The 22,656-nt window shown below is 32.8% G+C and overlaps 2 protein-coding genes across 2 annotated transcripts; both read left to right on the top strand.

Moving 5' to 3' along the window:
* The first annotated feature begins 1,469 nt into the window (after positions 1-1,469).
* Positions 1,470-12,073, top strand: LOC133182260 (phytanoyl-CoA dioxygenase domain-containing protein 1-like). The gene is made up of 9 exons (XM_061317033.1): positions 1,470-1,628; positions 3,128-3,245; positions 4,048-4,148; positions 4,238-4,379; positions 4,455-4,549; positions 4,843-4,948; positions 5,118-5,202; positions 9,450-9,645; positions 10,462-12,073. The coding sequence occupies exons 1-9, from the start codon at positions 1,497-1,499 to the stop codon at positions 10,591-10,593; spliced, it is 1,107 nt and encodes a 368-aa protein (XP_061173017.1). The 5' UTR covers positions 1,470-1,496; the 3' UTR covers positions 10,594-12,073.
* A 2,644-nt stretch (positions 12,074-14,717) lies between these two features.
* LOC133182668 (angiopoietin-4-like) lies at positions 14,718-21,962 on the top strand. The gene is made up of 5 exons (XM_061317522.1): positions 14,718-15,030; positions 19,234-19,376; positions 19,563-19,659; positions 21,197-21,361; positions 21,711-21,962. Exons 1-5 carry the CDS (start codon positions 14,718-14,720, stop codon positions 21,959-21,961), a joined length of 969 nt encoding a protein of 322 aa, XP_061173506.1. The 3' UTR covers position 21,962.
* Positions 21,963-22,656: the final 694 nt, after the last annotated feature.

A 22,656-nucleotide genomic window follows, 5' to 3' on the forward strand; every position in this document is an offset into this window, starting at 1 on the left:
TAGGCTTACTAGTGTATCCGTGGAGCGTTTTTCTTTTCTTCTCTTATTGGTAATGTTAACAACCAAAATGTTTATTTATGATTTGATATCATAGGGGCACAGAACGATTATAATTCAGAGAGAAATCTTTTACAGTGTATACATAAAGATAAATTGAAATCCGATATTGTATAATTTGTATATCAACTTCTTTATGATTGTGAAAGTTGGTTAGCTGCAGAACTGTAGCGTTATGGTTTTATATATTACTCTTTGACCATGCAGAGCGCTACAGATCCCGTATTGCAAATATGGTGCAATTTAGGGCACAAGATTTTCTGTGCACAGTGGGAGAGAATTTCTCCACTTTCCAGCATTGGTCAATCAACTACCTTTCACTCCCTAATTCAAGACATATTTTTTAAACAACCTATATGTTTTATCCACCTCCTAACCCTTTACAGTTGTCTCTACAGACCAATAAACTCCCTTGTTTTGAATTATCTGCCATCTGACAAAAAATCAAACCTTAAATGATTTTAGGAAATTCACAAGTGTACAGTTCTCCAGTGCACTTCATATAAATATGCATAAGGTTTTTGGTTTTTCAGTTCAATTCAGTTTATTGACATCACCATGTTGGCATACAGTCAAAATAAGAAATCAAATGACAGATAACAGAAAAAAAGAGAAGAATGTTATAACATAATTGCATGCAGTTCAATTTTACACATTTCCATATAGTCCTTGGCATTGTTTCCTCTGCATAAAGCATTTATCTAAGTAGATACATAAACGTTTTGTAGTATTATATTCACATGGGTTAACAATTTCTTTAATGGGATCAGTACTACAGTATAATTTATAATCAAAAATATCACAAAATTGAAATCGAAGATTGTCATACATAGGACAGTAAAGTACAAAATGTTTTTCATTTTCAACCAATAATTTACAAGCATAGCATAAATGTTTTTCCTTAGGGATTATTGGTTTACAGTATCTACCTGTTTCAATGAATAGTGAATGTGCACTGATTCTTAATTTTGTTAGCTGTGATCTTTCATGCTTTTTTAAAGGAAACTTTAAGTAATCCTGCAATTTATAATCAGTGCAGTTTAAGATTTTACTATAAAAATAAAGTTTTCCTGAGTTAGAAGATGAAATTTTGCTCAATTGTTCAAAGGTCATATCAACAAAAGTTTTATTTAACTTAAACCTCAAATCCTTATGGGAAATATTTAAAGAAGTCAAGTTTAGGTTTTTACAAAGGATTATGAGAATGACCAAATTCCAATTTTTTTCATTTCTGAGAGAGAGAGAGAAATCACACAGAGATCATTTTTCTACTTTCCTGATAGCATCAAATCAACACAGCAATACTATTAAACATTTTTTTTCTCAAACTTACAACATAATCATGATAATTGCATACAATTTTGATAATTTGTCAAATTCTTAATTATACAGATTATTTAGTGAAATATATAATAACAAAGTTTCATTAGTCTGTTGCCATGGAGACGTTTCCAGGCTCCACAAATGAAGCTCACCCAGAACTTTTCAACATTAATGCCATGCCAGAGCAGCCAAAGGAGAAGAAACCAGGACAGCTGTCTAAAGAAGAAGTCGAACATTTTTTCAGAGAGGTCTGTATTGTGCTTGTTGCTTCATTTAATACAATTTGTTGCTTTCACCACCAATAAATGAACTTGCAATTCATAAATAGAATATTATTAACAGATTAATGGATAAATAAGATAAGACCAAATAAGTAATATAATGACATAATAACATTTAAGTCCCCAAATTAAAAAAAGAAGTTCTCACAGAAACATGGCTAATGAGTATTATTTTAATTATCTGTTCATTATCATTGGGGGTCCTATCTCTGCTCTTCCTCCTAGCCCCACTCACAACCACATAGGTGTGATGCTGAAACAAAAGCAACAATTTTCAACCAATGTACAGACTGGAAGGGGGCACATTATTTTCTGGTTGGTTAGCTTAAAATAGTTCATAACTTTCAAAATTCAGTGAATAAATCTATATATAAATCTAAATATTTCCTCAACAAAGTCTATTTATCCATGTTGATGTATCAAGATCATATTCTCATTGAAGAACCTTGAATGACTACTTATGTATATATTTTTTGGAAGCAACCACACATTTATATTGCATATAGTCTATTAGCATTGCATTGATTCCGTATTTTTTTCTGTATTAATCTTAACGTATTTTCCTTTTTACCATGTTTACTATTTCATTTTTGCTAAAAAGAAATACATTTCAGGTGTCAAGAACTGTATAGTAGTAGTATTCTTTAGTCGTATAACCAAGGTAACAGATAATATCACTAAATAAATAACTAAGGAACGGGGAGATTAAATATAGAATTTCATAAGTGACCACTTGAGTCTTTCTGTAAGAATCTCTGAGAACCTTGAATATTAGTACCAACATATCAGTACAAGTGTCCCCCACGCTAGATTAAAATGATCGTTGTCTTTTTTAAGCAGGCCCACCTGTCCCAAATCTTATGATAAACCGAATTCATGTCAGACGTAAGATTAACTACACTTTATCAAACAAATTACCTGGAGGAAGGCACGTAGCGTCTTGCACAAATTTTCATATGATTAAAATAAATATGTATATATATTGAAATAAACTAAGTATCCTGCATTTTAAAACCAACAGGGGCGTAGCTAAGGGGTGTTTAATGTGAAGCTGATCAAGACAGGGGTTTTGGGGGCCGTCTTAAGGGCTCCAATGGTGGAGGCCCAGGGGGCGAAGCCCCCGGAAGCTGGCGAGTTTTCAGCATTTCTGACACTTAATTTTGAGTAACCAGAAAAAAGAGTTACATTAAAATAATCCGAGTTTCAACGTTTGACATGCTTATTTCCTCATCATGAAATAAACGACAAAGAAGAAAAAGTATAAGTTAAAGTATTGCCTGATTTATGATGGGATTTAATTTTTGTTTTATTATTATTAATATTACTTTTTTGTGAAAATGATATGGAAGCACTTGCGTACGTTTAGGTACGCGCCTGACCAATAATGTATATTTTTGTAGAAGTTTGGAATCTCCTAGTTTTATTTAGATAAGATGAAAATTTGAAGAGAGTTTTTTTAATCCTAGGGTTATTTGATAGTGGAGGAGTTTTTCCAGCCAGAGGAACTAAATGCATGCCGAGAAGCCATCAAATTGCTTGTCGATGATCTGGTTGTCAAGCTGTTTAACGCGGGAAAAATCACAAGTGAGGATTTATCTTCGAGTCTGTCTTTGATCGAGTAAAAAGTACAAGTACTAAAAAGGGATAACAATTTTCAGATATTTATTTTACTCGAACATATTTGCAATTTTAATAATAATACAATATAATAATTCTGTAATGTATGTCCATGGTTTAATATTCCAGTAGAATTTTCATTATATACATGTAACAATCAAACGGAGTATTCACATTTTGAATTATTAAATTTTAGAATTAGTCTGTACACATGTTTCCATGGATTTTCTATTAAGAAAAAAACTTTTAAATGTCAATTTTGCTATATTACAGTGGAATGGTTGGGAAATAAAAATAATGGAATGTAACACATATGCATTAAAAGTACTTAAAAAAATAATATCTTCCATTTATTTTCATGTAAAATTAGCTAAGAAATCAGGGTTAAATGAATTATATTAAAATATATTTTAGTCTATATTATTATTGATAATTGTCAAGTTTCAATTTCCACTTTGCAAAATTTATCATTTAGCAGTAGTGCCTCTCAATTTCGGTTGATTTCTAAGCTAAGGCGTAATGAGACACGTCCTTTTATAATAAGGAGTGTGAATGATTTTAATCTACATGCACTATGAAATGCTGATAAAGATGTAAGAAAAATTATGTTTTATCTACATGTAACTACAATAAAGCAGAACAGTGTATTCCTCTTAATGATGCTTCTAAAACAATTATATACGATGCATTGTCGCCTTTCGATAAATATTTACATCCTACAATTCTGCCAAGTAGAAAAAGGTATTGTAACTATATGTCTTCAATACAGAGCTGTACAAAGAGTATGGACTATTCGAAAGACTCACCGAGATTGAGAAAGAATGTCCAGGTGCAAACATCATGTTACATAAAATAGGTTCTATGCCACAGGTAAGATATATATTTTTGAAGTAAAGTTTTATTTTGAAATTCATATTTTCACCTATTTTAATTATATTTGTCATTTTATGGTATTCAAGGCTCTCCGTGACATTTGGTCAAACGACAGACTGTTAAATATAATCGAACAGCTGATTGGACCAGATATAATGGGTCACCCTGTGTGGAACCTCAGAACTAAAACTCCCCAGAACGAGGCTACAACTGTGCCCTGGCATCAAGGTACTCGCATATCTCTCTCTTGACATACATTAAAATGACATTGATTATTAGTTATGTCTTGTTCTACATTTTAAGATGTTGGATACTTGGACAACAACTCTTACAAGGTCCTACAACCGACTGCTTGGATCCCATTACTAGATGCCAACGAAGTAAATGGATGTTTGCAGGTACATTGTAAACTATCCATACTGACTACACACACTCTCAGTATATAATTACCATGACTCTCCTCCAGTCATCGACGGTCTTTTCAGAAAACAAAACATTGCAACAAAGACTTCCATTTTAGGCTTTGAGTGAAAATTTTGGATACAATACTCCGTATTGAGACACGCTCCTAAAATACATAAGTTTGATATGCTATAATCACTCCATAGGTAAAACTGCTTCAGTGAATAAAAATAATGTGTTTAAAAAATACAATATGTAGCAGAACTTGAACATTTATGGAAAATTGCAGTTGGCAGTAAAAGGTCACAAGACCGGAAGGGTGGGTACGCATCAATGTTGCTATGGTGGCACGTGGTATGTGATGCTGGAGGAGGAAGAAATGAGAAAAAAATTAGGTGCGTTCATGTACGTTTTGTTGCTTGCTTTCAGAATACAGGTGAAAATTCAAAGATAAATAGAGTCTATTCGAATTGTTTTCTTAAAAAGTCCCGAAGAACTTGTATAGGCTTAGAAGTAGCAGATTACTCATTAAGATTTAATGTTTTTATGTATTTTTGATAACAGATATTGACACTGAAAAAGATTTCAAGATATGCCCCATAAATTACGGTGGCATGTTACTGTTCAACAACTTAGTGCCACATCGGAGGTAACAAGACTTTCTTTTGATTTTAATGTAATTAAGTCATGATTCAAAATTATTGTTAAAGCTATTTGATTTCAATGTACCTGCCCTTTTCATTCTGTTAAAAATGTGTCTATTATTTGGTGTTTATGAGATGATAACCAATTTGAAATATACATTTCCAGGTTGGTTCATCCTTGTAAACATAATGAAAATACATGTATTTACATTCTTTAATTACAAACCGATTAAATCTGGGGTAAGAACTTTGTAACAGCATGGAATATTGTGTAACTTTGGAATATTGTGTAACTTGTAATATTATACTTTCAAGTAAATTAGTTGAACCTGATTCGTCGAGAAACATTTTTTAAAAAACACTATTACCCGCTGAGTAATGAAGCCACGCCCTCCAGCGCAGCAGCAGTCGACATTGCTTTACGATGGGTGATACTCAAAAAAATATTGACTGCGCAGAATTTATGCGGGCAAGGTTCACTGTAAAATGTATTTGTATAAACATTCAGTATAATATAATAAATATTGCATGTAGTTGAGTGTAACATTGAAAATTTTCTCCCCTCGAAAACCATTGTCAACCTCGACTGCGCATCGGTTGACAATGGTTTTCTTGGGGTGAAAATTTTCAATGTTACACTCAACAGGGATTTATCAGCCTATTTTGGGAAACGCCATTTTGGGGGAATTGGGAAAAAATTATCGGCTTTTTGATGAAATTGGGAAAAATTAAAAATGTTGCTTAAATCATGTATTCAGGCGTAATTCATTTAACATTTCAGCATGAACTCTAATTTGGGCAACCTAAAACAGACAATTAAATCATGATCCAACTTCATACAAGATCATGCAATTATAAATAATAGACTAATAAAAGTAAAATTGACTTCAATGAGTATAAAGTGTTTATACAACTTAGGGTAGTACAAGTGTGTATGAGATTCCAATTTAGGTCATTATAGAATCTGATTATAAACCTCCTGCAAAAAATTATAAGAAGAACACATTTTCTCAAAGTCCTCTTTTAATATGTATTATTATGCATTGAAAATATATTTTTCTATTTGAAATAATGCCTACAGTCCTTACCATTTACTCATAGATCAATTGAGTAGGTAGAAATAACTTAATAAATCTATATAATAACACAATATCACCATTTTCAGAAAAATGGAGGAAATTCGGATTAAAAGTTGTCGATGTTTTTACAGTGTTTTTAAATGTGTGTTATGATTGTAGCTTTGCTAAACAAGTTAAATAGATGAAAATTACAGACATTCTGACAATTTTACTTAGTGTTTTCCAAGATAATTAAATATAAAAGCATTGTTCACCAATTGGGAAAAAATACTGCCAAATTGGGGAAAAATGAACTCATTTTCAATTGGGAATGGGGCCGAATTTCGGCCCCTGAGAAGGTACTGATAAATCCCTGCTCAACTACATGCAATATTTATATAATAAATAATTCTTATGTGAGCTTATTTGATTTTGTTTTGATATTGTGTAGCTATAGTGTCGTTTAGGAAGCGAGAAAGTGGCTAGAGGAGGAGGAAGAACTGAAAACTAATTGTTTAATTCAAGTTTCTGCGATGTATGTTTACCTATTTATTCCACGTTTTCACATAGAAAAGACAATTATGTAATTGCATATTAGAGATGGGTATCGGCAAAATTTTCGTATCGTGATATATCACGATTTTCCCAAAAAAAAATATCACGATAAATCGTGATTTTTTACACACAATTTTTACTACAATTTCAAATGAATTTCCGTAAAATTTCTTAAAAATATGCCCTTAAAAACATAACTTAACTTTTTGAATTTTTATTTATTTAATTTAAAGCATGTTTGGATACCGTTGTTTAACTGTTTTTAACATTTTTTACACTTCCTATGTCATTCAATAGTTTGATTAAATAAATGAATAATTTCCGGAATTTATAATTATGTACCAAATACTGGTATTTTAGTCTCCGTATCACGATACGTATCACGCAATAAAAAATTGCGATATACCGGTATACCGATAAAATCGCACATTCCTATTGCATATCTAAAAGGTTATTGTCATAGTGCACATAAACGGAAAAGGAACTTGCATTATCTTGTACTTCATTTTCACGTATCACTCCTAATATTAAGGAAGCTCTATAAACACTGACATAAAATGTTTTTGGGACTTTGAGAAAATTTTTCATATAAAGATATACATATTGAATTTTTCTTTCATTTTCAACATAGGGTACCTGTCGTATTTCTGCAGAAAAAATGTTCAAAAACAGTGAAGTATTATTGAACTTAAATAACCTCTGTTTACTTAAATTGGGAAAGTACTTGAAAATAATGTTTTCAATTACTTTATCTTGGTCTAATATAATATTAAGAATGCTTTAATCTATTTTAAATTGTGTCATTTAATGTAGAGTTCCATGTATTCCATTTTACATCAAAGAGCAGATCACTCTAACCGCATAAAACTGCCATAGAATTTGAACTCTTTAGTGAGCAGTGTTTAGAGCTTTCTTAACATTTTACAAGTTCTTCCCACCTTGTTGAAGCCACTTTGTCCACCTCCTAGGCACATTATTACTTGCTGCATTTTAACGCACACACAATTTTCTTTGTATTGCCATAACACTATTTTGGGTCGCCTTTTTCTTAAGCAACTTATACGATTTTATGAAGGGTTAGGAATAGGGTTAGGTATAATTCCAGGTTTTATTGGTTATTATTGACAAAATAGTAGCAAATGCATATGTGTACTTTTGTAATGTTTTTTAAAGGTATAGCTGGGAATGTCAGGGACACGAACGACACGTGGAAATGTGGGGTAATTTATGCATAACGGGATTCGCCGCTATGCAAACTATCCCACGTTTCCAGCTTTTGTTAATGACCTGGCATACCCAACAAACTAGTCAGTGATTCCTTACATTAACATTTATACGTAAAATAAAAAATAAAATGTAAAATCAAAAATGTTGTCTTGTAGAATTGAAATATACAAAAATATTCGTGTTAATTCCCATAGTCCCCGGCCATTGATGTCAAACGCAACGGCAGCCCGGGAAATTGACTTAAGGAATAACTGTCTTATTTTTTGGATTCGTGATGTGATCAATCGAGAGGCTTGCGTGATAATTTGCATAAACGCCGAAGGCGTTTATGCATAAAATTATCACGCAAGCCAATCGATTGATCATCGTCATGAATCCAAAAAATTTGACAGTTATTCCTTATATTTACATGCTCCTGATTCTGCAAATTCCCGTGCTAATAGCCCCGCTTCTGTCTTTATTTGTCTTTATTTGTCACGCCCCGCACGTGATTTTTTTTTAACCGCGCCTATCGATGAACCAGTAGATTTATGTAGAAATAAAGTATTTTTACAATTTGTAATTTTATCTCGGACAAAGACATTGGAAATGTAAATATTTGCATATTAAGCACCTGACCTTTCATTTGACGAAATTTACATTCAGTTGTCAATGTCATATTGTAATTTTTGAATTTACCGGGTGGTAGTAAATACAAAAATTACAATATGACAACATTGTAATTTTTGTATTTACTACCACCCGGTAAATTAAAAAATTACAGTATGATATCAATATCGAGAAATATTTACATCCACTGAATATTATCTCCTTAATTTATTTCTCAAGAAAAACATTGCATATCACTGTGTAGATTTCTTGAGCAGTGGCTGTTCCATCAATTAAACGTACAATGGCGTATAAATCAATAATATTCCATGTACTAAATTCTACTTTAAATGATTATTTGTACAGATCTATATAAATATAAACAATAAAATGTCTTTCTTTGTTTGTTAGTACTGGGATTAACGTTGCATCTATTGCAGAAAAAATACATATCCGCTTACGTGGGTTATGCATTTTTTCTACAACAGCTGCAACATTATTTACCGTACTAACAAAGAAAGCATTTTATTGTTTAGAATTAACACACTTAATTTTTAAAGAGTTATCAAATAGAATAAAGTTTGGAAATTGTATCACCTTTTGTATTTTTCATTAAATCAATAGAACTTACACATATTTCTATATAATATAAATCTCAATGATATTTTAATCTTTAAAAAATTAATTTGATGGTAAAATTTCAAGAAAGAATGATTTTTTCAAGGATTACGAAATTATTGTTTAGGTTTTTTCATATTCTTTCTTCAAAGTTTATCTTCATGTATATATAAGGTAATATTCAATATTTTTTTCCTTCTTACAAGTTTACCAAATCTATCAAAGTCGATTCGTTGGAGTTTAGACCTTCGTTGGCAGAGACCAAGTGAACCTGTGGGTTTCTATGGACTGAAAGAGGGAATTCTAATGAGGTCTTCCAAAGATCCCAACATGAAGATTGACTGGGAGTCATTCGACGCCATTAACCGACATGATAAACAAACGTCTGCAATGACTGGCAAGGTGAGGCATATGAACCCTACAATTACTTTAGGTTTGTCACCGACTGTCCACAGTTAACCAAGTAGGTGGAAATAAAATTTTAACAAGATATAAATATTACACTTATTTCAAACCACATTTTTCAAATAAAAATATTACAATACACTGTATACATGCAGCACTAATTCTAGTTAATGGTTTTGTATGAGCTAAATGATGTCCACTGAATTATATGTCAGTAACTGTGCTTCGCCTTCCATGGACTTGAACAACCCGTAATATTTCTGAGGACAGTATCAAACCATATAAGTGTTTTGTTTTGTCGAGAACCAATAACAGTTAACAAACCTACCGAGATCGATTAAAATTGAATTATTTTATCGTCTGTGCAAATCTGTTAACTCATTACGTCACTAAAAATGGGCTCCGCTCTAAATTTAATCGCAGCAATGCCAAATCGGTAGGGACATTTAAGGACTGAATCATTATTTTTTGAAAGATATTTACATTTTTACTTCCTTGCCTTGACTCCAGATGTGATTTATATTTCAAAATCCCTGTATTTTCCTTCGGGTAAGTACAATTCATGGAAGAGCTATTGCAACAGCTTTTGTTCAATGTGAGCGTGAATTTTGATTTTCGCTTATGACGTTGCACTTACATGGCTTTCAACGTTTGTCACGTCAAAATATAACGCATACTTTAACCCTTAACCCCCTGTCCGTGTTATGGTGGGTAACTGGACGTGAATTGCATTCTTTAGTGGATTTACCCAGACTGAAGGCGTTGCGTTAGGCTGAAACGGAAGATAATATGAATAATTTTTACTCTTCACAGGAAGAAATTGATGAGTTTGATACAACCATTCAAGGGCCATGGATGAAGAAATGGGAAATTGTGCATGTGAATCGACATGTAGAAAGACACAGAGAAATGGAAGACCAGCCAGAAACTTGGACGAAGGCATAATTCTCAGCAACACCATGCCAGCTGCCTGGTGCATAGGTAGAGAGTCATCATTTTCATTTTGTTTTGTTCCAAACGTCCATTTTGTCTTCTACATATGCAAGCAAGGGTCTCTTCGCAGATTCCATTGTTTTAAATGGATAATTTTTGGCATGTGGATATCATACTATACCTTAAAACTAGACACGCAGAATTCATGATCTGAACACACAGCATGATAATCATAATAGATATCATATAAGGTGGTTTTTGTTCCATAAGATATCTATTCTAACAAATATCTATTAAAAAAAAAAGATTATTACATTTAGATTTATATGTCCAATTATGGAAGCTCATCTTCCTAGAGAACATCTTTTTTGTGTGAAAAACTACATTGTATATACCATATTAGTAATTAAATTTTTGTCTGGTTTATTTCGCATGACTAAAAAAAATCCACATGTGTCTATACTGGTATTGGTGTACTGGTATTGAATATACTGATGTAAAAATATTGAATATGCTGATATAAGAATACAATATATTGTGATGTTTTTTTTCTTGTATGCAGATATGCAGCATATTATTAATCAGATTATGTAAAATAGTGTATTCCCTGTATATGATGCATTATATTCTGTTATACTATGTTATACATTCATTGGATTAAAGAAATATATAATATACAGATGTTTTAGAAGTTGCAAATACCCGGTAATATATTTACATGAATGCACTACTTTTATAAAGTCTTGGCTCTTCTTGGATTTTATACAATTTAAAAATATCATTTGAAAGAGTTTTTGAATGATTTTATTTCATGTAGAACATTATGTATTACAGACAGTGTAAATAAATCTTAATAGGCCTAGAGTACCGAGATCAGAAGGATGACAGATATATAGTCCACTTCTCAACAATAACAGCCTTAGTCTGTAGAATAAAAAAAATCACAAGGTATACATCAGTAATTGTAATACATGTACTGTAAAATGGTTGATTTTAATTTACAGCAAACATACTGACATGGATGTGATAGATTGGAGCAATTTTCAAATTTTTCATTAGAGATAAATTTCTAAATGTATTTTGTTCAGGAAAGTGAGTTAATATTGTTATTCATGTATAAATTATAGATGTACAATATTGCTCAAACTATGTAACTAAATTTTTGCAGATAAGCTTTTTGTGCCGTTTGTTTTCAAAAGCAGAATGTACATTAGATTTGAAGCAAAAAGATCAAATTGGAAACCAAACATTCTTAAACTTCATGCGACCCCTAGAGATGCTATCACTTAAAATCATAGCTGTGTGCTAAAACTGATAGTCAGTTTGCAGGTCAAAAACAATAACTTTATAAATATGTTCTATGTCATGTTAGAATATTTATGACATTTCATATTCAATTTACTTAATATAGCTTGAGTATTTCTGACGTTTTGTCAGTGCATACTTGCCATTCGGAAATGCATCTTGTTTGTTATATAAAACATCCAGTATTGGATGACCTTCGTTTTATTTCGGTAATTTTGATTAAGTCCATCTGTACTTTCTCGTAAAAAATGAAGTTCGACACAAAGAAAATATTTATTCTTCACAGAGAACTTTTTTAAAACTTGACATCTTTGTTATAACAAAAGATGTGCAAGTTGAATAAGCTATAAATAATTTTTTGTGACGGGATTTTTTGTGGGAACCCCATGGCACGATGTCGCAATTTTTTCAGTTATGTTTATAACATAGCGAATTTTCTGTTTATTTTGTGGTGCAATTTATAAACAAAGGAAGATGAAGTTTATATGATTAAGTTTTCTCGAACTTTTGAATTAGGTCAGACGAGCAGAGGCCTGTCAGAGTAACAAGCATCTTGCACATTTGTAATAATTTTTGGTGGATGCTAACAAAGTTTCATATAATTTTGTCATTGGTCATCTACAAAACTACCTTGTTGACCATTCTGTATCTAAACACAAGTACTCTGAGGTTGATATTAAAAAGATGCTTGAGATTCCTCCTTTACCATATATACATGTTATGTAGTCTTTGGAGACCAGACTCCGGGGCCATAAAAATTAGACGAGCTCACTTTTGATCTCAATCTCACTTTTACAAAAGGAATGGAAAAGTGAGACTGAGATCAAAAGTGAGCTCGTCTAAGTTTTATGGCCCCGGAGCCAGACTCCGGGACATAAAACATGAGCTCAGTTTTAATCCCAATCTCACTTTTATCAAAGGAATTAATAGTGGAAAAGTGAGACAGAGAGCAAAAGTGAGCTCGTCTAAGTTTTGTGGCCCCGGAGCCAGGTCTTCCAATGATCTGTTGGTATGTCCATGGATACTAATGTTCCTTTGTTAGCAGACATGTTTTTGTATTCTTATGAAGCACAATTTATTCAAAAACTACTGTCTACATGAACAGAAGTCTCTTGCTGTGGCCTTCAATCCGATAATAAGATATATTGACGACGTTTTATCACTTAGAAGTATTCATTTTCAATTTTCATTCATGATTCATAAATTGGTATGTCCCATTGAACTGGAAATAAAAGACACCACAGAGTATTATACAGGTTTTACATGGATGTTTTTCCAGAAAAGACATTGATGGCTATCTAACGGCTTAACTTTATGACAAACGTGATAGCTCAATTTTTCTATTGCCAACTCCCTTTATTTGTGTAACAATATAACATAATACGTGTAATAATAACAATACTTTTTTTAAAGAAGGTAACATGATCAGTGCACTATTATTCCCCAGGGCCTTCTGTCAATAACCATACATATAAATGCATAAATATATACAGACAAGCAAATAAGAATTACAAATTATTTCGACATTAAATTACATAATTTTTTACTCGTTTCTTGAAAGCATTTAGAGTTTGTGACATTTTATATGTACAGGTAAGTCATTCAATAAAATAGCACCAGAATATTGGAACGAATTTTCAAGAAGTTTACATTTATGAATTGGTACACACAAGTCGGAGTTGGATTCGGATCGAAGATTGCATTGATTATTACTTTGAAATTGAAACGTTATTTAAATAATTTGAACAAGAATGAAAAAAGGATTTATATAACAAAACGTATTAATTTACGTGTATTTCATTCGATATGCAAGAGCATGTTCTACGTACAAACAAGTTCTAAACCGAGACAGGCTACTGACAAATAAGTTGATGATACAAAGGTACTAACAATCTCTTTTTACATGTCAACTTTTCAGAAATTCTATGGTCAATATAATAACTTTGTTTTCAAATTCATTCTGTCTTCAGGTGGAATGTTGGCTGACATTTTTCATACAAATTATAGGACCATTACTTTTATTTGTAAATTGTAAAAGATTTCTCCGTTAATTCGATCATGACAAGGGACTTACGGAGGGTGTGACCGGTCGACAGGAGAGGCTTACTCCTCCGTGGCACCTGATTCTACCTCTGATGTTTTCAGGGGTCCGTGTTTTTGTATTTTCTATAATTGGCACATTGAGCATGGTTACTATTCGTTATTTTCACATTTCATGTAGAGAGAAATTAAGATTTTATCAATGTTTATTCGCATGACGGACTTCTGAATTAATCTTCCCGATTTTCTCACTAAATCATGATGATGCGCTATACAGTCCATTTGTTTCATATACATGTAGATCTCTGACACTTTAATAAAAACAATTGCTAGAGCATCATTATAAAGGCGTGAGGTTTTGACCGCTATTTCATTTCAACTCCATATAATGCAGTCATCTTCGAGACTTCACTTGCTCATGCAAGCTAAAACCCTGAGTCATAGAATGGAAAGAAATCCTTTAAATTGTCAGAAAACTCGATAGAATCATCTATATCAGTGATTTTTGAAATGAAAAAATGTTGAATTTCAATTTGTGTATTATTATTTCATACAGTTTTCTCACAAATGGAAAATCTTTGGTGACAAAAAATACTGAACCAAAAACCAGTGACATTGACATCTTGAGACAATTGTTAAATCAGGAAACTTTGATTAGAATAGCTTTGACCAAGGACGTCGTAAAACTTAAGGAGAACTTTGAATCAAAACAGGATGAACCAACGAAAGACAAAATTTGTTCAAAGAGCATTAAGGAAATTGAAGAGGGGGCTTTATCTAATTTAGTAAAGATGGTTGCAGAAAATATCAGCAGTCACAAAATTGAAGAAATGAGCAATGGAACTTCGTTACAAATAAACAAGTTTGCAAAATTATCAGATGGCATAACAGTGTTATTAAATTATTTTGAGAGTTTTGAAAACTTTTCATTTAACATGATGCAAAACAAGACTGAAGAGAAGGTTTTTGAGGATATGAAAATGCTTTCGACGATGCTGTTGAAAGGCCTTGACAGACTTGACAATATATCTGTTTCTATGATGGAAAAACTTGATTCAATGAATAACGATAAAGCAGCTTCAAAAAGGAAGTCATATTTATTTGGTAAGAAATATATAATCAACCAATATACATGTACATGTAAGTATAAACTTCTCATGTGATTTTTTTTCGCTATTCATGAATTCCTATATTCTAATATGAACTACATGGTCTGCAAAATGTTCATTTAGTATAGAGGGAAGGGGAGTTTAAGAGCAATGTCTTGCAAAGAGACCCAGAAATTATAAATCTAAGATTTTGATGGAAATCATTTATGAAATAAATATAAATTATGGGACATACTCACAATTTTTTCTTTTACCCTCCGGTGCCATGGAAATTATATGTGTCCCTTTGCCCAGCTGCCATACACTATCTTTTAAAAAAAAACACACACTAAATCTCACTAATTCTTCCAACAGTTGTGCTCATTTTATTATTGAGATAAACTTATGGATAAGAGTTAGTTGAGATGCTTTTATATATTTTCTCCTAAATAAGACTGGCACCAAACGTTATCAGCCTTTTAACTTGGTTCGATCAACAGATTACCCCCCCCCCCCCGAAAACAAACAAACAAACAAACAAAACTCTGCTTTGAAAGGAACCCTCGATTTCAACTAGTACATTGCAGTAAATTCAAAGTCTACGATGATTTAACATTACAAAAATTACCAAAATGGATCCCTCATTATTCGTGATTTTCCGATACTTGCGTCTATAACGCCACGATGCAATACACGTTCGGAATCAATTTATATGTTGCACTCGGATAATCTCTTTTAGAAAATAAAATTAAAAAAAAACCTTGAAAAATTGTGTCACATTGTTTTGTTTTTTTTTTCAAGTTGTATGTATTCAGTTTGCCTAAACATGGTTAAAAAATGATAAAACTTTGTTGTTTAATGGAATAACTCACAATTTATTTGTTATCGGTAGCCCTCATATGCATGGGACAAACAAGGATGCACAGTGATGATGATGATCTTTTCGCTTTCTGGAATTTACCGATCTGTGTACACTAGACAAAATTGCTAAAGATTCAAAGAAAATCACCACCGAAGAAAATTAACACTTTACTTTTCGAAACTTGCTGATGATGTATTTGATATAAAAATGTTACCAAAGTAAAAAAAAATGAGGCATTTAAATGCCTAAACTGATAAATAAGTACAATGTTAACTGAAGGGTAACCATTTCATTAAAAAAAAAATGAAAATCGTGCTCACACTTTTTAGAGGAATAAATTTCTTTTTTTCCCTTTGTATTTGTATTCTTTATTGAAAACTCAGAAAAAATTACATCGCATGCGGCGTTTGACCTTAGAAGAGCGTGCTAAAGCAGTCAGTATGGAGTCTGCAGTATGTTCCTTTGGAGGAATTTGTTAAAAATTAAAACAATAAAAGGATTATTTTCTCTTCTAGTGAAAAATTGTTGAAAATAGATTATAAAAAAATAAAAAAGAAGTTTTCTGTATGTAGCCACTGCATTAAGTAGTCATCAAACGACAATTTCAAGTTTGTTCCGCAAAATTGCGGCAAACCGGTCTTGTAGAGTAGTCCTTCCCCTCTAAAATCTTTCTCCCGGAAAGCTAGCTCTAGAGTAGAATTCCCCCCGCAAAAAGGCTCTAGAGTAGGATTTCTCCCACGAAAAAATGATTTTTGAGTAGGATTTCCCCTACGGAAATCCCACTCCAGATTCAAATTTCCGGGGGGGGGGGGGGTCCTACTCTGAGTAAGTTATAGAATGCGATTTCCCCCAGAGCCAACTCCCCCTCCAGTAAAATATCATGGTTGTACTTATGTATGAGGGAGGAGGGGGCGACCCATTGTTACAAGTGTTTCTTCTTCAAAATGGCGACCAGTTCCATTGAAACATAATACACATAATGAAAATTGAAAATTTAAAAGCTCATTTTTCTCAAAAACTGTCCAACCAATTCTTTGAAGCATTAAAATTCTTTTCATCTGGTCAAACTAATTTCTGAAAAAATGTACAATGTAATCAGATGGACAAATTTTGAACTGTTTCAGTGGAAACAAAAATAGAATTTTATTTTAAGTCTTCAATTGTATTTTAAACTATATGTACATAATATTGATGTGTAAGTGTTTCTCCAAGATTCTATTTTTTATATCCAAACAGCTGCCGTTGCCATTGTACGAAAGCCTATTAGGATCAAACTACGGTAAAAAAAAAATTAAAAGGCGTTATAACGCCTTTCCAAAAGGCGTTATAACGCGAAAAAAGGCGTAATAACGCAAATAAAGGCGTAATAACGCCTTTCCAAAAGGCGTTATAACGCGAAAAAAGGCGTTATTACGCCTTTCCAAAAGGCGTTATTACGCCTTTCCAAAAGGCGTTATTACGCCTGTCCAAAAGGCGTTATTACGCCCTTTAAAAAGGCGTTATTACGCCTTTCCAAAAGGCGTTATTACGCCTTTCCAAAAGGCGTTATTACGCCTTTTAAAAAGGCGTTATTACGCCTTTCCAAAAGGCGTTATTACGCCTTTTCAAATGGCGTCATTACGCCTTTTAAAAAGGCGTTATTACGCCTCTTTTTTTTCAATACATGACTTACTTAGCCCACCCTGGGGGCTGATTATAATTAGATTTGTAGGAAAAAAGATTTTTAAATGTGTAAAATATTTTCAGTGTTAAACCAACTTAGTCCTTCTCTGGTGCCAGACGCTTCTACCAAGGTGTATGGATTTCAGAAATTTTGTCGAAGGCTAATTGCTCATTATACCTATGCAAATACTTTGCCTGTTTTTTACCAAGAGGAGAGAAAAATATTTCAAATTTGAAGTGAATTTTAAATACGTGGCTAGCAGGGCCCAAAGCTGGTTCTGCCTATATCCTGGATTTTCAAAAGTAGAGTGTTGACTTCTCTTAATATGCATGCAAAATGCAAACAACGTCTGCGAGATGTGCAGGAATATAGAAAATACTATAATTTATAATATAATTTATAATATTAAAACTATAATCTAAATATTGCATAAATAAAGATGGCTTTGGTTCAATCTTTCATATATTTACTATTTTAAAATAATGCCTTTCAATTTTTGGATACAACTCCTTTTCAAACAGGCCGGTAGTACGAATGACTCCCCCACCCCACTTTTTGGGAGAATAGTCTTGCTATAGTTTAAATATAAAAAATCATTAATTGATTGCTTGGTCCCTTAACATTTTGTTGCAGTATGGTTAAACTTGGGCAAGTCATTGCATTTAAAAAAAGTTTTACCGAAAAATTAGAAAAAGTTTCCCCTCAAGTTTAGGTAGTTATTTTTTTCGAAGGGGGGGGGTCTTTTTTTTGTTTGCTTGTCAATTTTATGGGAAACCCCCCCCCCCTTTAAAAGCACAGGCCTGTCAAAGACATAATAATGGCCCTTCAAAAGGCATAATAACGCCTTTTTGAAAGGCGTATTAATGCCTTTTAAAAAGGCGTAATAACGCCTTTTGAAAAGGCGTAATAACGCCTTTTAGAAAGGCGTAATAACGCCTTTTGGAAAGGCGTAATAACGCCTTTTTTCGCGTTATAACGCCTTTTGAAAAGGCGTTATAACGCCTTTTAAATTTTTTTTACCGTAGTTTGATCCTAATAGGCTTTCGTACCATTGACCTAAAATGGGTCATTTATTTCTAAAAAAAATTGAAATTGTGCAAAACCTAAAGAGAAATATTGTCGATATGAATTAAGCATTGATATAAGAGGGGAAATCCTACTCTGAGAAAGAAAAAAAGGGAACTTTGGTTCCAGTGTGAGATTTCCCCTCGGGGAGAAATACTACTCTAGAGTTCAGCTTCCGGGGGACTCTAGAGTACAGCTTCCGGGGGAAATAGGGGAAATCCTACTCTACAACACCGGAAGTTGGATGGACTGAGTATATACACTGGGTGACTTCTAGGTGATAATATATAATCACTGACCATCAAAGGAAATCACCAAATTCATATCTCGGCAAAAACGGTGTTCATCGGAAAATTGGTTTTTTGGCAAGGTCATTTAAGGGTCTAGTCCTGACACCAAGGCATTTTTCAACTCCACTGTATTGGGAAAGATGGCATATTAGATTTACCAGTGCCGATTAGGCAAATGTTCAATTAACAGACGAAAAAAGCAAGTGGTGGATAAGCAATTTTGTCTAGCCCAATATTCAGCGCGACGTCTATACGAAATTGAGTTTCGCTTATAATATATGTCGGAATAAGTTAAATATGCAAATATGTACATATTACGTACATGTACTTATTCATTAGATGGAAAATTCAGTGACTGTGAAGCTATCCTTAATAGCGATGAGAATCTTAAAAATCAAGATGGAGTCTACCAGATTTATCCCGATTTGGTCACGCCCAAGGCAGTCTTCTGTGACATGACGACACGAGGAGGGGGCTGGACGGTAACTAGAATTGCTGGAAAAACTTGTAGATCTATTTTCAGATGTTTCGCAGATTGAGATGAAAAATAAAGAAACAAAGTAACTTGGACGTAAATGATCTGATTGATCATGTAAATCAATTTTTGAGGAATAATGAAATTATATTAACATGGTGTTGGAAAACTTCCCTCTAATGTTATATTATAGGTAATACAAAAAAGGTTTGATGGCTCTACATATTTTCAAGAAGATTGGGCGGGCTACAAAGCAGGGTTTGGTAATCCATATAAGGAATACTGGCTAGGTGAGTAATTTTTTTTTTTAGCTTAAAATAGAATGAAACAAGAAAACATTGATGTTGCCATCAATATTGTCGCCCGGGAAATAAATGAACTAAAATCTTGATCATCAAACCGCTTCGATTTGTGTGATAAAGGCATAGGCCTACGTCTGAATGATCGAGACTACAGTCGAGAAGATTTACGGAAAGCTTCTAATTGGATGAAAATCGAACAAAAACGATACCGTTTTAAACTTAATAATTTCTTCAAAATACTGTTGGCTGCATAAAATATTAATTAGAATCAGACACATGCATCACCTATCATCAAAATATATTTGACTTAATGAATATAAAACACAAGCTGTGTAATGTACGTTTTTATGCGATAAGTAAAATTTAATGTTCTAAAAAAGGGACCTGTGGTTTTTTCGATAGTTAAGGATAAGCAACATTATTTGCTTTACCTTTAAAAATTGTTTCCTGTAAAATTCTATACTAAAAAAAGTCTAACACTTCCAATTTTTTACGGAGCGGTCATAAAAAATCGATGTTTGACCGCAGAGCGAGATATTGCTTACCTCACAGTGTGGGCGGGGTCAGCTTATCTTATTTGCATTCGTTGGAGTTCGACAGAACTTTACGGAATTGACCAAGTTTAAATCGCAGTGCCGGTAAACAAAATTTACATCATGTTATGTCAAAATAAAAAGTAAAAGGTATAACAAAACATTTATTGACAGTGTTCTCGGGCAAAATGCGTTTTGTCGACCCGTCTAACCAAACTGTTTGCCTTCGACCTAACCGCCTCAGGCAAACAGAAATTAAAAATCCTCAAATTTTACTGGGGCTTTCTCATAATCCAACACATGCCTTGACTGTTATTAAACTTTTGAAATGTTTTGCGGATAAACAGAGGACAGAAAGACAAATATATTTAACTTTAATACTTTCCTTGTTTGCAAGGAAGAATAAAGCTAGAACTTAACATTTTCATATTGTTATACCTTTAAAAATTTGTTCCTATGCTATATACCGGTAAATCAATACTAATAAAAGTCTAACATTTCCAATGTTTTACTGAGCAGGCATAAAAAAAATCGATGTTTGACCGCAGAGCGAGATATTGGACCTGTCGATGAGATGTTGGACCGCTTACGTCACAAAATGGGCGGGATCAGCTAAATCTCATTTGCATTCGTTGGTGTTCTACACACATGTATGTCCAAAAAAAAAATAATAAAAGAAATAAATAAAAGGTATAACAAAACATTTATTGATGTGTTCTCGGGCAAATGCGTTTTGTCGACCCCTCGAACAAAACTGTTTTCATTCGACCTAACGGCCTCAGGCAAACAGTTTGGTTCTTGGGTCCGACAAAACGCATAGTGCCCTCGAACCTAGTCAATAAATGTATACTGTCAGCTGAATTAAAAAACAACTATAGTACAGTATTTTACTGCCAGAGTACCATTCAAACAACCGAATAGAGATAATGCTGACATCCTCTCTCAAAGGTGTCTCTCTAAAATATATCTTAAAGTTTCTTTTCCTTTTAAAGGCAATCATGCAATCCATCACATTACAAGTAGGACAAACCAGGTTCTGAGAATAGATTTGGAGAAATTCACCGGTTCCTCTGTTTACGCCGTTTATTCGATTTTTTCAATCAGCAGCGAATCTGACAAGTACAAACTGTCAATCAGTGGATACAGCGGAAATGCAGGTACTACTGTAAACGTTAATGAAAAAAAGAAAAAAAAATGAAAATGCTTAGCCGACTTTCTTAACATTTGCTTTTGTCATCTTCAATAAAACCAATAAACTTTGTGTTCTGGGATGTCCTTATAGACCTCCTTCATTCTCCACGATGACTTATTTAATTCCTTCTTGTGAATTTTTGTAAAGAGTTAAAGAAAAGATGTGTTGCTTATCTTTCAGAAGACTCTCCAAAAAGCATGCTTCCTTTAATATGAATGTGTATTATATATATTTTTATGTTTCTTGCTTTAGAAAACACAATTCTGCCTTTTATAGGAAAATCATTCATTCACAGTTCTTACTTAATTTTACAGGAGACATGATGATAAAACCTCATAATCTGAACGGGATGTCTTTCTCAACCAGAAATCGCGACAATGATATGAGCATTTACAAGAACTGTGCAGTGGTTAATAGTAATGGGTGGTGGTACAATCATTGTGGATTCTCTGGTCTTAATGGGATCTACAAATCCTCAAATATAAAAGCCTACAATGGTCTGTTTTGGGGGATAGATTACGAAAACATGAAGTCAAGCAGAATGATGATCAGAAGCAGAGCTTAAGACGAGAAAATCCTGTTAGACTCCTTTTATCACACACTGTCATCGTTCAGATCTTCAAATCTTCGTTGTCTGTTTTAGAACTGAGCGTTATCTGACAAATGTCAAAATTAATCCAATGTCTGTAATCTTACTTAAATCATCTGAACAATACCTATTTATTACATGTATATATATTTAAATTAATTTAACAAATGACGATGTGAATTAGGTCATGGTATTCTCCCCCCCCCCCCTTTTTTTTAAATATTTACACTTTTTGCAATTTGTCGTTTTTTTTCCTGCTTCTTATCATAACTCAAGGTAAATAAGCCTAAGGACTGAAAATTCTTTCAACAATGATAATTAAATCTTTATTGTGAATATTAAGTTATAAAAGTCGAATCTTGCTTTGTTACCTTGACTCAAGAGTTTTTTCTTTTTTTCTTTGTCTTTTTTATTTTTTTTAAAAAAAATTTATATACATTTTTATTACAGCGTTTAACGCAATAACTAGTATATTCAAATTTACATTTTTCGTCAACGGTACATCCTTACTTCTACTGGAAAAATGTATTTTACACACGTAAATTTACGCGCAATTTTCAAACAGAAATGAATGAATTATACTTACAGAAAATGTTATGATTATTTTTCCTTGTCTAAGTTCTTCTTAGAGTAAGTTTTACTTTAAAAATGCAGTCGAAGACGAAGATTTT

Source organism: Saccostrea echinata, unplaced genomic scaffold (assembly GCF_033153115.1).
Source record: "Saccostrea echinata isolate AGI-Se365-2 ecotype Australia unplaced genomic scaffold, CSIRO_AGI_Sech_v1 ptg000009l, whole genome shotgun sequence".
NCBI classification, from domain to species: domain Eukaryota; kingdom Metazoa; phylum Mollusca; class Bivalvia; order Ostreida; family Ostreidae; genus Saccostrea; species Saccostrea echinata.

Excerpts from the sequence above, each read along its gene's own strand:
- LOC133182260 (XM_061317033.1), top strand. The coding sequence starts at position 1,497 with ATGGAGACGTTTCCAGGCTCCACAAATGAAGCTCACCCAGAACTTTTC. Across the intron at positions 3,246-4,047 it reads TAACGCGGGAAAAATCACAA|AGCTGTACAAAGAGTATGGA; the intron begins GTGAGGATTTAT and ends TCTTCAATACAG. Across the intron at positions 9,646-10,461 it reads CGTCTGCAATGACTGGCAAG|GAAGAAATTGATGAGTTTGA; the intron begins GTGAGGCATATG and ends TACTCTTCACAG.
- LOC133182668 (XM_061317522.1), top strand. The coding sequence starts at position 14,718 with ATGGTTGCAGAAAATATCAGCAGTCACAAAATTGAAGAAATGAGCAAT. Across the intron at positions 19,660-21,196 it reads ATATAAGGAATACTGGCTAG|GCAATCATGCAATCCATCAC; the intron begins GTGAGTAATTTT and ends TTCCTTTTAAAG. Across the intron at positions 21,362-21,710 it reads TGGATACAGCGGAAATGCAG|GAGACATGATGATAAAACCT; the intron begins GTACTACTGTAA and ends TTAATTTTACAG.